The sequence below is a fragment of the Bombyx mandarina genome, chromosome 12 (genome assembly GCF_030267445.1).
Source record: "Bombyx mandarina strain Sakado chromosome 12, ASM3026744v2".
NCBI classification, from domain to species: Eukaryota; Metazoa; Arthropoda; class Insecta; order Lepidoptera; family Bombycidae; genus Bombyx; species Bombyx mandarina.
In genome coordinates this window covers 13260155-13274540 of record NC_143219.1, presented here as the reverse complement: position 1 = coordinate 13274540, position 14386 = coordinate 13260155, and the positions used below count along the sequence as shown (strand labels likewise).

At 36.4% G+C, this 14386-nt stretch overlaps 2 protein-coding genes across 2 annotated transcripts in view; both read right to left on the bottom strand.

The window, feature by feature from the left end:
- Positions 1 to 8812, bottom strand: part of lmgB (lemming B) — a 46297-nt gene extending 37485 nt beyond the window's left edge. The window contains exons 1-2 of the mRNA XM_028184431.2: positions 7115 to 8812; positions 4749 to 4926 (exon numbers count right to left, since the gene is read on the bottom strand). Coding sequence (XP_028040232.2) covers positions 4749 to 4926; positions 7115 to 8349 — 1413 coding nt within the window. The 5' untranslated portion in view covers positions 8350 to 8812. The remainder of the gene's footprint in view (positions 1 to 4748; positions 4927 to 7114) is intronic.
- lmgA (anaphase promoting complex subunit lemming A) lies at positions 4790 to 13392 on the bottom strand. Its single transcript, XM_028184432.2, has 3 exons — positions 13167 to 13392; positions 12710 to 12952; positions 4790 to 4926 (listed from the first exon to the last, which is right to left on the bottom strand). The coding sequence occupies exons 1-2, from the start codon at positions 13183 to 13185 to the stop codon at positions 12717 to 12719; spliced, it is 255 nt and encodes an 84-aa protein (XP_028040233.1). The 5' UTR covers positions 13186 to 13392; the 3' UTR covers positions 4790 to 4926; positions 12710 to 12716.
- Positions 13393 to 14386: the final 994 nt, after the last annotated feature.

Here is a 14386-nt window from a genome sequence, read left to right as displayed (position 1 = left end):
GAAAACCACAATTTGTAGTAAACACAACACGGTGAGGCTTCGTTTAACAACCGGCCCACACTAACAACGCGCAGTCATTACGCGCAAACGCTAACAAGATTACGAAACAGACAACTAAAAACGTATTTATAGCCGGATGCAAAAAACCAAATGGGATTGTTATGATTCCTATCGCTTCTAGATTTCTAATTTTTATATAGCTATCGATAAATTCGGAATAATTACGGTGTGCAATGACGGGCCGCGGCTTTTTCGGTTCGCTGCTTAATAGTAACGCTCATTGAACTATCATAGAAATTCAGAGGATCTTACACAACAAAACCTGACAATATTCCATTCGGTTAACAAATAGAAGAGGCATCTCTATTTTTTTTTTTATTGCTTAGATGTGTGGACGAGCTCACAGCCCACCTGGTGTTAAGTGGTTACTGGAGCCCATAGACATCTACAACGTAAATGCGCCACACACCTTGAGATATAAGTTCTAATGTCTCAGTATAGTTACAACGGCTGCCCCACCCTTCAAATCGAAACGCATTACTGCTTCACGGCAGCAATAGGCGGGTGGTAGTACCTACCCGTGCGGACTCACAAGAGGTCCTACCACCAGTACAAGAGGTCCTACCACCAGTATTTATTTGATGAGATACTAATAAATCCATTTTTTTTATTATTATTAAAGGCAAGGGAAATCACGACACACCTAATGGCGAGTCGTTGTCGTCTATATAGGAGAGCATTGCCTAAATTTACGCACAACACGAACTCTATTTGCATTAGCATTTAGGTAGCGGCTTGGCTGTGCCATTGACCATGTCCGGTGACTACTTTACCTTCTGGTGGACGGTATGCACATCTGTCTACAAAGGCAATTAAAGAAACGTGTTGTGATATAATATGATTAAGCTAAATAATGTACATAATCTCGATACAATTTTAAGTTGGATTCATAATTAGGTCAACGTATATCTCAAAGACTACTAGCATGGCACGATGTTAGTATCTGTGACGATCCAAAAACCAGAAAGTTTAGAAAGAAAGCAAAAGTGTACAAATATGCTCGTGTAAACGCTTATAGCAAAATACATAGTTGTTTGATATCTAACGAAAGTACGTTTGAATGAGATGAAGGAATGTTAAGAACTAACACACTAATCTCGGAGGGTATATACGTGGTTGAAGATTGAGCCACTAACGAAGAAATAGTTCGCACCGAGACGATTTAGAGTTGCCATTGAAGTTGAAGTCGTCGTGGCCTAAAGCATAAGATTTCCGGTATATTCGTGTTGAGCGATACACCGGTGTTCGAATCCCAGGCGGGTACCAATTTTTCTAATGAAATACGTACTCAACAAATGTTCATGACTTTCACGGTCAAAGAATAACATCGTGTAATAAAAATCAAACCAGCAAAATTATAATTTGCGTAATTACTGGTGGTACGACCTCTTGTGCTAACCTGCCTATTTCTGCCGTGAAGCAGTAATGCGTTTCGGTTTGAAGGGTGGGGCAGCCGTTGTAACTATACTTGAGACCTTAGAACTTATATCTCAAGGTGGGTGGCACCTTTACGTTGTAGTTGTCTATGAGGTCGTCACCACTCAACACCAGGTGGGCTGTGAGCTCGTCCACCCATCAAAAGCAATAAAAAAAGAATTCAACCTAGAATAAGGGGCATACGCCGCAACGTGGAAATACGGAACACAGCAAGACCGCAAAAACACCGATTTGTGTTCTATGTGCACGTATTATTAAGTTTTGGAATACAACATTTAAACAGCATTTGCAGGGAGTTCACACCGCATAATAATCGAGTGGATAACGGTGAGCAAATTCCGCGACTGCATCCATACTGTATCCTCAATCAATTGTCACTGTGTGTCTTGCGAACAAACTAGTTTCGGTCTTTTACAAAACCTGCCATTTCTTGGTAATCAATAATACGCCTCGTTGTGACTGTGACGAGCTTACGGCCTCTCGGTACGGCATGGAATGGGTATCGTCCCACGGAAGACATAATTCCCGGGAGAAATACTATCATGGCAAGGTTATCAGATAATTTCATAATACAGAGCAATATCTACGCGTCTAATAATGTAAGGCCAGAAGGCTGTTTAATATACATTTAATAAATACACTATGTAGGTAGGTATATATTATTTCAAAATAAAGATGACTTACAAATTGTGGCATGTTATTAATTATAAATCAATAAACGCTATTAGCATTGTACGAACATAACGCGTAGGACGCGAATCATTTCAAGGTCTTATTGATAAACAATTATAATTGAAGTTGTTATTGTTATTGAATAAAAGTTTTTTTACCTAAATGCTATTTCTCCGTACCGTGAATTCAAGGTATGAGGTCAAGTCTTAATTACGCTCTATTATAATAAAAATCTACCTATCAAAGTCACTTCAGAAAAACGTGAAATAATTTTATGAGAATATCATTTATCCTAAACATAAAACCGGAACACATGTTTGCTTCCTAACAGAAATAGGCAAGTCAGCGCGCATGCGACCATGACCACCTCATTATAAAACCTCAAATTAAAACCATCTAGGTTGACCGAATTATAACGTAAATTGCAATTTTCTAACTCCTTTATTACGAGGTGAAGATGACATAACATCATACTATAGCAATGTTGCAGTTTCGTTTGGTGTATTTTTACGACCGGATTTGATGCCCATCTGAATTTAACTCTCCTCGGATATGGTAAGCCCTAGAACGGCAAATCAAGAGCGAGCTTAATGGGAGTCTGGGGTCGCCAACGCGTTTCTTCTGATTAGCCCGATCAAAGTAAGGCATAAAATCCAATAGTACAAACTTACGCCCGAATTTAACATTATTCCTTCGAAATCGATTAGTGTGACTATACAGAAATGAACGACCAGGACAGAAATATGTAAACGATAGCCTGCGATGACTAATTCATGACGTAGGCAAGACTAGAATTCTCATGGTCATGCCTTCGTTGCCAAGAATGCGGACGACACGAGGGACTTATCTCGCTCAGACTTAAAGCCCTTTGAATTTGTTATTTTACCAGTTATAAGAAAGTTGCGCAAAACTATGGTATACGTTCATTTCCAACATATTAAAGCCACATTAGATACTTCAGAATCCTTGATCTAGTTGTGTTTACCCAAAATAATCGAAAATATTTCTACTTCCTTCAATTCTACGACGGTATTTCACAAAGGATCTTTGTGCAAACGCAATACTGCGCAACAAACGGCAAATAATTATCAGTATTCATTAACAGCGTCCTAATCGCACTTCACTGTGCAACACAGGTAAGTACTTTTATCTGTTCTTTTATTTATGTCACACACGTTTACGTTATCTCAATCGGTCATTAGTAAGTCTACAGGATAATGTAAAAGGTAGATTTGTTAGTAAACGATTTTAGAATACAGTTTCATTTCCATTTACAATTTTACTTATACAATATTCAATTTTAAAAATATGACTTTGGGATTATCGGGATTCGATTAGCCGAATTTCGGACGGCTTTATAGAAACTCAACGAGGTATTGTATTGTTACAAATTATAAAGTATTCGGAGCAACAAAAAAATCTATGTTTAAAAATAATGTTTAAATTTTGTGCGCAGTTTTCATTATGAACGCTTACATCTGTTTAATGGTACCTAGCTTTCAATCATAGTGCTATTTATGAATAACACTTATTCAACAGTGAAATGCTTACAATTGCTCAACGACCACACGCTCTAATCATAAACCTGAAACACTATTAATGCCCATTAAAAAATAATTAAACGTCGGACATCCGTGTGAATCGTTTCACCTGCCAAAAAGCTATACACCTTTCAACTAAATCATCAATATCAGACTACATCAGAACGGTAAATAGGTCGTGTTTCTATTACTAGCAAAAAAATATATTCTAAATCCACGAAATCAAAATGTTTACGAAACATTAATGGACAGATAAGAACTAATGTGAGCGAACATCTGTTTTTTCCAGCCTTCGTATATCCACGTCTATTTATTTCGTGTTGCCCAGTGTTCGCGTTGCAGCGGGGGAGTCATTCTATTTTCGGTGTCACGACTCTTTATTTTTTTTTTATTTTTCTTTTATAAAACTTGATGTTCCGCCCGCCCGGCCGTCTGTCTGTACGTGGCCGGTATCACAAAGTTTCATGACTGAAATTCGAGGCTTTCGTAACATCCCGTAGACGGATTTATTGAGTAATTTAGGTTTTTATGAAGCCGTAATATTAAAACATCTAACGGCCGCCAGTTAATATAGGGCTCGCGTTAATAAACTTTACGAGGTTGTATGTAGTAAAGGTCTACATTTTAAATGTAACATTATAATTTATTTAGCGTAGGTCTGTTTAGTTAAGATACAGTGGAATATTTTAATATTATGCATTGACGATTTATAGTAAATACATTTTTTCCACAGGACACGATCTTTATTGGTAAGCAAATTATTGTTAAGAACATCACTGCATAGTATCACTCATCTGTCTGTCCCTATGTTTGCTTAAATCTTTAAAACTACGCAACGGATTTTGATGCGGTTTTTTTTAATAAATAGAGTGATTGAAGAGGAAGGTTTATATGTATAATAACATCCATTAAATAATGGAGAAATACTGTTATTTTTGAGGTTTCTAATGTGATGTCGTAAATAATCAATAATAAAATTTCATGTTTCCGAAGCGAAGTGAGGACGGGTCGCTAGTTTAAATATAAATCTGTACATACCATTTCTTTCTTGAGATAAACGAGCTGTGAATCAAGATCGGTGGGTGGTTTTTCGTTAGATGTGTCTGGAGGGTCCGGAGTATCCGGATCGTCTTCTGCGAAGCCACTGAGACTCTTCGGTAGAGGGGGCAGGCCTTGCAACGACATTGTGCTGATAGCCCGGAATTGTTTACGTAGCCTGTTGGCAACACGGATTTTAAGAAATACATATATTATTTGATAAATTTACGTATCCATTGTATTCGTTTATGTGTTAATTTTCGGTCAGTTCATTTATTAATTGCTTCATCTCGCTTAGCTAAATATCGCACAAAAAAAAAAAAATTTTTTTTTCAACAGCAGAAACAAAAAATTGAATATCTTACAAGGATTTTGTATAATCTCAAACTTACTAATTTTACAGGAGAGTGTCTTTGCAACATTATTTTTTTATTTTTTACCAGTTACATTATCTGTCTATTAAAGTGAGATAAAATTATGTATTAATTTTGTTAATAGTAGTCAAAACATAGGTAAACTAAAAAAATATATACTAAAACTAAACTACGCTCTTTTGACAGTATTTATGAGAAAAGTACTGGTGTTACCAAATTATTCCGCATATTAACTCAATTTCTAATATTTATGGAAATTGTACACTTTTAATACGATAAGACGATATTTAACTATGTTATGCTTCGATAAATAATTAATGATGCACATAGTGGATCGATCTATTTATCGAAGCATCAAATAAACCTGACAAAGTGCTTGGAAAATATTGCTTCTTGTTGTTTTTGATAAAATAAACAAATTTGATTTGAGTTGTATTATTAGCTACGCGACCGTTTTTGTATTTATTGGAACATTGGTAAGCATTGTTGTGCTTTTCTGAGGATATCTTGAGCAAATACTCTGAAATGACGCCTCTTTTTTAATTCGGAGTTTAAATGTAATTGAAATTTAGTTGGAATACGGAATATAAATCGAACTGTACACGCATGTAGACTTTCTTAATTCTGTGTGCCAAAGAAAATGTACTATGTATATTCTCTAAAATAACTTTAATAGATTTTTTAATATTTAGAATATTTGATTTTACAACTTTGATTTTAAAGGGAGATTTAGACAAGATTTTAGACAAGAACAATGAAAGAAAAATATCTTAATGTTGTACTGACAAGATATATTTTCAAAGCGCTATTGTAATGACCATGTGTTTTTGTTCGGCCGGATGTATAATATTTTTAGTATATATGAACATTTTTTAATGATTTATTTATATACACAGAAATAAGCATAATCTGGTAACTACCCGTCTAAAGCCTACTTACTACCAGGAAACTGTACTGTTTTAACATTATATTTGCAACGATCCACCTGAAGCTATAATAATATTCTTAACAAAACAATTCAATCTTTATTCTTAAGAGAGGGCACGTGCCGGCATGTCGATTCTAAAGAGATAGACTGACCCGTATTATGAGACATATATTTACTGTTTAAACAGCTGCTGTCATTGTGAGCACAGATGACAATATTAGTCGAGCATTCGGGCAGGTGAAACGGAATCTGATAATATCGCGCACGCACATGTTCACGCGTTATTTACATTCAAATTTAACAGTTTAGAATATTATCTTTTCTTTTCTTAAACAGTGATGCTTTTCTTTATTGCTAAGATGGGTGGACGAGCTCACGGGCCACCTGGTCGTAAGTGGTCACCGGGGCCCATAGACATTAATCTCGAAAATGCCGTCGCCCATCTTGAGACATGGTTTATAAGTCTCAAAGTAGGGTAGGACGTCTTGTCAGCCTGCACGGGTAGGTACCACCACCCTGCTCATTTCTGCCGTGAAGCACTAATGCCTTTCGGTTTGAAGGGTGAGGCAGCCGTTGTACCGTAAAATCCATTTAAAACCAGTAGGGCCGTGAGCGCGTCCACGCAACTAGGCAGTAAAAAAATATCCTTGTACATTCATAAATAAGCTACGCTAGATCCTATACGACTGGTATAACAAAACCGCAAGCTATTTTTTCCACACATTTCTCGCTGGGCGGCCCGTATTTTTGCCTGGTTAGGAATTTTCTCTCCCGCCACAAAAACAGACATGTTATGGTAATAGTTTACCCGACAAACTGAAGATATGTTTATGCAACACCGCATCATTCGTCTGTAGATGCTTTGCACAATTTCCTAATTCTTAAGCCTCCTCTTATCTGTTATATGAAATGAATTTAAACAATTCGTTTTATCAGTTCATTTGTGACTAACTGCCCTTTTACCATACTAAAAAAAGACAATACCTAGGTGATTTTTATTACTATATCAGTAAACTTAAAAAAAAACATCTTCCGTCTTTTGGCAAATATAAATATGTACCTACCTAGATTTTAAATCATCATCAACAATATAAGCGTAAGCGTGTTCATAATCATCATCCACATTTTCACTGTTCACAGAGGACATCGCGTAGTTTTGTTCAGAATCTTCAGAATCACATTGTCCATTTCTTTCTATGTCCTTCGTTTCAAAACTTTGCGGTACGTCAGACTGTGACCGCATCGTTTGTAGTTCATAAATCAACATCTCGTGATTGTTCATGTCCTTCATCAATTGCATCTGATGTGACTCGTTCTCTTTGGTGATATTCTCAGAATCTTTCCCTTTATCTATAACCGTATTAGCTTCGTCTTTGTTGTTGTTTCTGCTCGCTAATATTTCCGAGATCAACATTTCTGTTACTTGAGATGTTTTTCTTTCTAACGAATTATTATTTTTATTTTCTGTTTCGTTATTAACAATCCTGAGGTCTTTGTGATCCGCGATATTGTCGATTTGTCTCGACGGACTGTTGCGAAGCCGGTCATCGAATTCTTGAACTTCCTCGACTGAAGCATAAGGCGCCTCAGACAGAGGACTACGAGGTGGTTTCGCGTCTATTGGCGAAGCGTAAAGACTAATCTCAGGTGATTCTTTCGTTGGCGTATTTACCTTTGGACGTTTTTGTACCGGTAATGGTTTCATTGGTTTTAACTTAGGTTTAGGTGAGAGAGGCGGTGGAGGAGCTTTTCGCAATGGCAAAGATTTTTCTGCAAAACTAGATGACTTTGTAACCTTGCATTTTGCATCTTGCTGATCTAATTTGTTTGACGTCGACAGTGATCTCACTAATATCTGTCGACAGGTTTTAACTGCTTTAGAGTTGAGTGATTCATTAGATTTTCTCACTGTGATAGCCGCAGGTGTTGAACTACTGTCACTCGAACTTCTTCTCGAGTTCTGACCACTGGATTTACGCTCATCAGACGAAGAACTGCGGTCGCTGATAACGTCTCTAATAAATGACTTAACACGGGCCAAACCATTTTGTTTGGGCGAGACTGTCGGCTGCACTGTGTTAGCTCTTTCCAAAGTTTTAGATCGCGCACCGCTATTCGAATGCTCTTGTTTAGAATAACTACGAGACTTGGTAAAGTTGGCCTTCGATTCCGCAACGGCCTTCCTCGTTTTCGCCAGCGCCTCCGCCACAACACTTTGATTTGGTCGCGGAGGCACAGGAGGTGGGCCTTTCAGTTTGTTGTTCTTCATCGGCTGAGCGTTTGTCTGGACCATGAGCATAATTAAAAGAGGCGTCACTCGGACAATACTATAATAAAAGTACTATAGTACAAGGAGCGCGTTAACACCGGCGCCGTGTGATCACACCACTCGCGACAATTCCACATGCGGCCGACACGTCCGTACCCGCAGGCGCGCGACTCTGACTGGGGGAGGCGGCCTCCAATAGCCGCTGTCACAAATCACAAAACACTCGTGCCGTTCGTTTCCTCGTCAAAACTTGCTAACTTATTTCAATGCTTCAAGAGTACTCCCGTGTAACTATGATTCGTTACGTTTGGGTGTAGTTAGTAAGCGTTGTTGAGACTAACAATAAGTTGACCCATACATTAAGCAACGTAAAAGTGATTGTTTACCATGAGAATGAATGCACCGACGGCTACCGGTCGGCTCACTCGAGACGGCGGACTATTGTTGTTGGCTGTTTCGAAAGTACTTTCCGTCCTATTGTTTCATGGTAATCACGATGTTACCGTACAACACAGCTGCTATTTACATGTTATTATATTTCAAAGTTTAAATTTTGCTAAATAGTTTGCGTCTCTAAATTTATGAACACTAATTAATTCATAACTACATATTAGAATATTTGATTTCTATAGGTACATTTATTTATTTAATGAACACTATGTTGGGGATATTAAACGAGAATTTATCATGTTCATCTATACATATAAATAAAATTGGGAGTGTCTGTTTGTAATATTGAAATAACCACTTTTTACTACATGCATAAGAATATTTAAATGGTACATACACTAAAATAACAATTTTTGTCGGTCTGTCTGTTTGTTCCGGCTAATCTCTGGAACGGCTGGACTTTGACGGGACTTTCACTGATAGGTAGTTGATGATATTAGGAGTTACTTAGGTTTTTTTTTTTTAGATTAACTTCGCTCCGCAGCGTGACCCGCGGTACGACAATAACCACGGGTATAATAACATCGCGGGACTCAGCTAGTATCCTAATTAAAATTGTTCGTAAAATAGCAAATATAAATAGATTAAAAAAAAAACTGATTACATCAAAATACTACAGAGAACAACATAAATGCAATACAGTATTGGTATCCTTTCATTTCATTGTTGTGTATAGAGCCTGGTTATAGACAATGTTATTAGTAGCTTTACTTGGCGCATACCTATAATCAGATTATTGGCATCCCTAGCGCATACATGAACTACTTACAATTGGCCATGCGCGAAGCAGCTGGTAGATGTCTACCCCCGCGTGTATTATTTACGCGTCATTGCCAAACAAACATTACGCGTTTAAAACTAAATGATATTTGATTAACTAGGTGGTAGGACCTCTTGTGAGTCCGCACGGGTAGGTACCACTACCTCGCCTATTTCTGCCATGAAGCAGTAGTGCGTTTCGGTTTGAAGGGTGGGGCAGCCGTTGTAACTATACTGAGACCTTAGAACTTATATCTCAACGTGGGTGGCGTATTTAGTTTGTAGATGTCTATGGGCTCCAGTAACCACTTAACATCAGGTGGGCTGTGAGCTCGTCCACCCATAAAAAAGGGCGATTTGGGGAAAAAAAAAATTGCTTGCCATCAACGTATCCTGTCAGGACTTCAGCTTTGATCACATTCCTTTGAAGTGTTGTTAAGCAATATGTGGGACCTTTTCGGTTTATAAACACACCGATGTCGGCATGCAGCACACTAAGCTCCAGAGGGCCTAGAATGTTATCCACTCTCTTCTCATGAGTTTTGCGAAAGGCGACTAAGGGATTCACCGGACAATAAACAGCAAGGTTCACAGTTAATTTTTGCTGAGAGATTAATGAGTTGTCGCAAGTTGTCATGACTTCTAAGTCACTGTTTTTACAATACATCGGCTGCTTCACACCTCAAATTGAAACGTTTTACTGCTTCACAGCAAAAATATGTTGGATGGTGGTAACTATCAGTGCAGGCAGAAAAGATGCCCGGTAAAAAAGTTACTGTATATAAAGATTATATTTTAAGAGTATACCAGTATTTTGTTTTTTTTGGGAGAGATAATTTGCCCTTTGACCAAATTATTTGGTGCCAAAGACAAATAATCCAGAATCTTTATAGAATATTTTTCCACTGATTGTTTACTGTCACTACAGATGTTTTTTTCATAATTATTACCTAATATTTATAATTTCTGATCCCATAGAGGGGTTCGAATAAATTCAGGTTGTGCACCTTTAATTACAAAAGTAAATGGCACAAATTATCTCTTAAACTAAATAACCCTCAATATTATGATATTTTTGACAATCCCTTGTTCAGCAATTCACAGAAAACTTTAATAATATTTAATCTATACTGGCATAGTAGCAACCTTTTGTCTTTTAAACTTATTACTGTGCTGAATTATAAAAGGCAGGAAACTGTAGAACTCTGTATTCGACAGTACAAAGAAAAAAAAGTTGTGAATTCAAATTCAAATTCAAATTCAAAATCATTTATTTCAACTTGGATGTCATCAAAAACACACTTGTTGAATGTCAAAATGTAAAAGAAAATGTTAACTCTACCACCGGTTCCAAAAAAAGCCACAATCCTGAGAAGAACCGGCGAAACAAACTCAGCGGGTTTTTTTTTTTTTTTTGTATTTTCTCAACTATTTTCTTTTTTTTTTTAAACAAGAAAACATATTTACAGTATACGAAAAACAAGTCAAAAAAATACAATTCAAATAAATAATAATAATAATGAAAAATGAAAAGGCCAGGAGCGAATGCCTTATTCCCACGTAGTGCCATCTAGTAAAAAATCCTTAACTTTATAATATGCCTTGTTGCACAAACGTTCCTTGACAGTTTTCTTAAATCTATGAACAGGTAGTAGTTGAACGTTTTGTGGGATCTTGTTGAAAAGTTGTACACCCAGCCCCCTGAAAGAGTTGCTTATTTTCTTAATTCGAGCCGCCGGCAACACAAGCCTATGTTTGTTCCTAGTGTTCACATTATGCAAATCGCAGACTCTGGGGAATTCTACAATGTTTTTACGCACGTACAATAAATTTTCAAAAATGTATTGGGACGCTAAAGTTAGAATTTTGATTTCCTTAAACTTGTCCCTCAAGGATTCCCTCGGGTGCATATTATAAATAGCACGAATAGCCCTCTTCTGCAGGATGAAAATCGTTTCGACATCGGCAGCATTGCCCCATAGCAAAATGCCATAGGACATAACACTATGAAAATAACTGAAATAAACTAGACGTGCCGTATCTTCATCAGTATACGTTCGTATTTTTTTTACCGCAAACACTGCAGAACTAAGTCTATTCGCTAACTTGCATATGTGAGGACCCCACTGCAGCTTGGAATCAACTGTTATACCAAGAAAAACTGTCGAATCAACAAGCTCCAGTGTCTCTCCACTTACAATGGTATTAGTGTCTACTTGTCTAACATTAGGTGTGGTAAATTTTATACATTTTGTTTTTTTGTTATTTAATAACAGATTATTAACACTAAACCAATGTACCACGCGCGAGATAGCATCATTCACATCGTCATAATCTTTCAATTGTCGTTTAATTTTAAACAATAAGGATGTATCATCAGCGAATAATACGACCTCGTGATGGGTTTCAATAAACTTTGGTAAATCATTGATATACACAAGAAATAAGAAGGGACCCAATATGGAACCCTGAGGAACACCCATATTAAGTAAGACACCGGAAGATCTCTTTCCTTTAACGTCTATCTTTTGGATTCTTCCGGACATTGTCAATTTTATTTATGTTAGATTTACATTATTCTATAACATTAATGATAAATGATGCCGATATGTGCAGATCAGTCCCAATATCCTATACTACATACCGCCTGATTAATAAGTTTAGGTGAGATTTAAACTTATTATCTCTATATAATATAAAAATGAATTGCCGTTCGTTAGTCTCGTTAAAACTCGAAAACAGCTGGACCGATTTGGCCAATTTTGGTCTTGAATTATTCGTGAAAGTCCAGGGAAGGTTTAAAAGGTGAGAAAATTTAAAAAAGCTCAGAATTATATAAAAACAAACAATTTTGTTTTTCCTTTGATGTGTTCCCTTGATGTTTTCTTTTATTTATCGATTGAGACACTAAGAAGTCTGCCAGGTCAGCTATCACTAAATAATAAATGACGAATAAGGATTGGTGACTCTATAATCATCGAACCATTTAACGGCTACTGAGTTTGAAAACACCAAACAAAAATTTTTTCATAAATTTTTACAAATTATTCTAGATTTCTAAGTTGGTAAACAAAATATAGTTACAAAATGGGACAGCGGTAACACAATAAAGTGTGAGAATAAAAAGTTATATTCATTTATTATTTAAACTATATTTTCTTAATTTATGGTATGTACTTACAAATGTTTCACTTGTTATTAAACTTCCAGTCTTGTCTGCACATAGGACACTGCTGTTGAGGCTGAGAGTGTAGCCACTTTACGATACAGTGAATGTGGAAACAGTGAGAGCAAGCACCCCAAACTAGAGGGCAGTCGTCCCCAGGTAGTTTGCAGTCTGGACAGCAGCTATCAAATGGCATACGACAAATCCCACAATTGTCATCGTTTGCTACCCACCTCCAAGTTGCTACCCCTGTCCAACCTAAAATAAAATTTCTCGTTACCGTGAATATTTCAATTTCAATTGGTTCTTCCTTGTATGAAGAATTTTTAAGAATTGTGCTCTATGACAATAAGGCACTTAGCAAAAATTACTACTTAATTTACTTTAATGTCAGTGTGTTTTAAGTTGCAAAGAATAAAGTGTAAATTAACCAGGGAAAATAAACATTATGAAAAAAAGAGATTGTGCTTACTTTTTACAGTTACTTTCATAGCGCGATCATGAGGCTAAAATAGAAGTTTTAGATTTATTTAACCTTAAGATCCTTCATAATTAAATCAACGATTTTTATGATATAATATGTTGACTGAACAAACAGATCAATTTCTTTCAGTATTTATCATTTGCCTTTCGGTTTATGTGCTAATTTTAAAAATATAATGTTTATTTTATTAATCTAACCACTGAAGTAAAATCAAGTAAAAACCAGTGAAGTAGGATATAGTTTAGGTCTATGGTAAAAACAAATAAATTTGTTTTTAATGTCACTCATATGTCAGTCTTATCGGCTACTTTATTTTTTGAACTGGAAAAACGAAGGTTTCACACCATACAGCGTATTTTTTGTATATTCTGTGAATTTCTGTGTTTTGAAAAACCATGGAGCGAAATGAGATGAAGTTTATTAATGGGGTTGGCCGGTTAAAGCTTTTCTCAGATGTCGCCAGCGTAGCTTGTTCCCTTGTCACAGAGAGCCGGCATTTTGTGTGTTTTGCGTTCGTGATATTTCGGCATTTTGTGACTTTGATATGGTTCTTATTACTTTCTAAGTAGTGCTAAACAGTTTTACAACATGTATTCCAACTGGATAGTTAAAGAATTAAAGGAGGAGTTGAGAAAACGTGTTGCATCTTTACGAAGAAAAAAAGTGGATTTTGTCGAAAGGTACAATGTTGATGTTTTATTTTAACTTAGAAAACTTCTCTCAAACTGTTTCCGGTAGCTATTATAATAATAATATTAAATTGTGTACCTTAGGAACTTTATTCCTTGTAGCATGTGCAAAAATAATTGCTCATATTACACACATTACCTACCAACTAATGTATTATTTTACTTTTTTCAGATTAGAGCTACATGACCAAAATTTTAATTTTGAAACAAAATGAAAAAAATGCTCTAGCAAAATATGCTAATATATATGATTTGCTAGTGGAGCCATGTGGCATTTTCAATAGCCAAGAGCGCCCATATCTTGCTGCATCTCCTGATGGTGTGTTGGGCGAAGAAGCTATAATTGAAGTGAAATGTCCATACGCTAGCAGAAAACATGAAATAAATATATCAACGGTGCCTTACTTAGAACAATGTAACGGGATATTGTCTCTAAAAAAACCTGCCCATATTATTATCAAATCCAAGGACAGTTATACTGCTCAGGCAAAACATACTGCAACTTGGTCATTTACACCT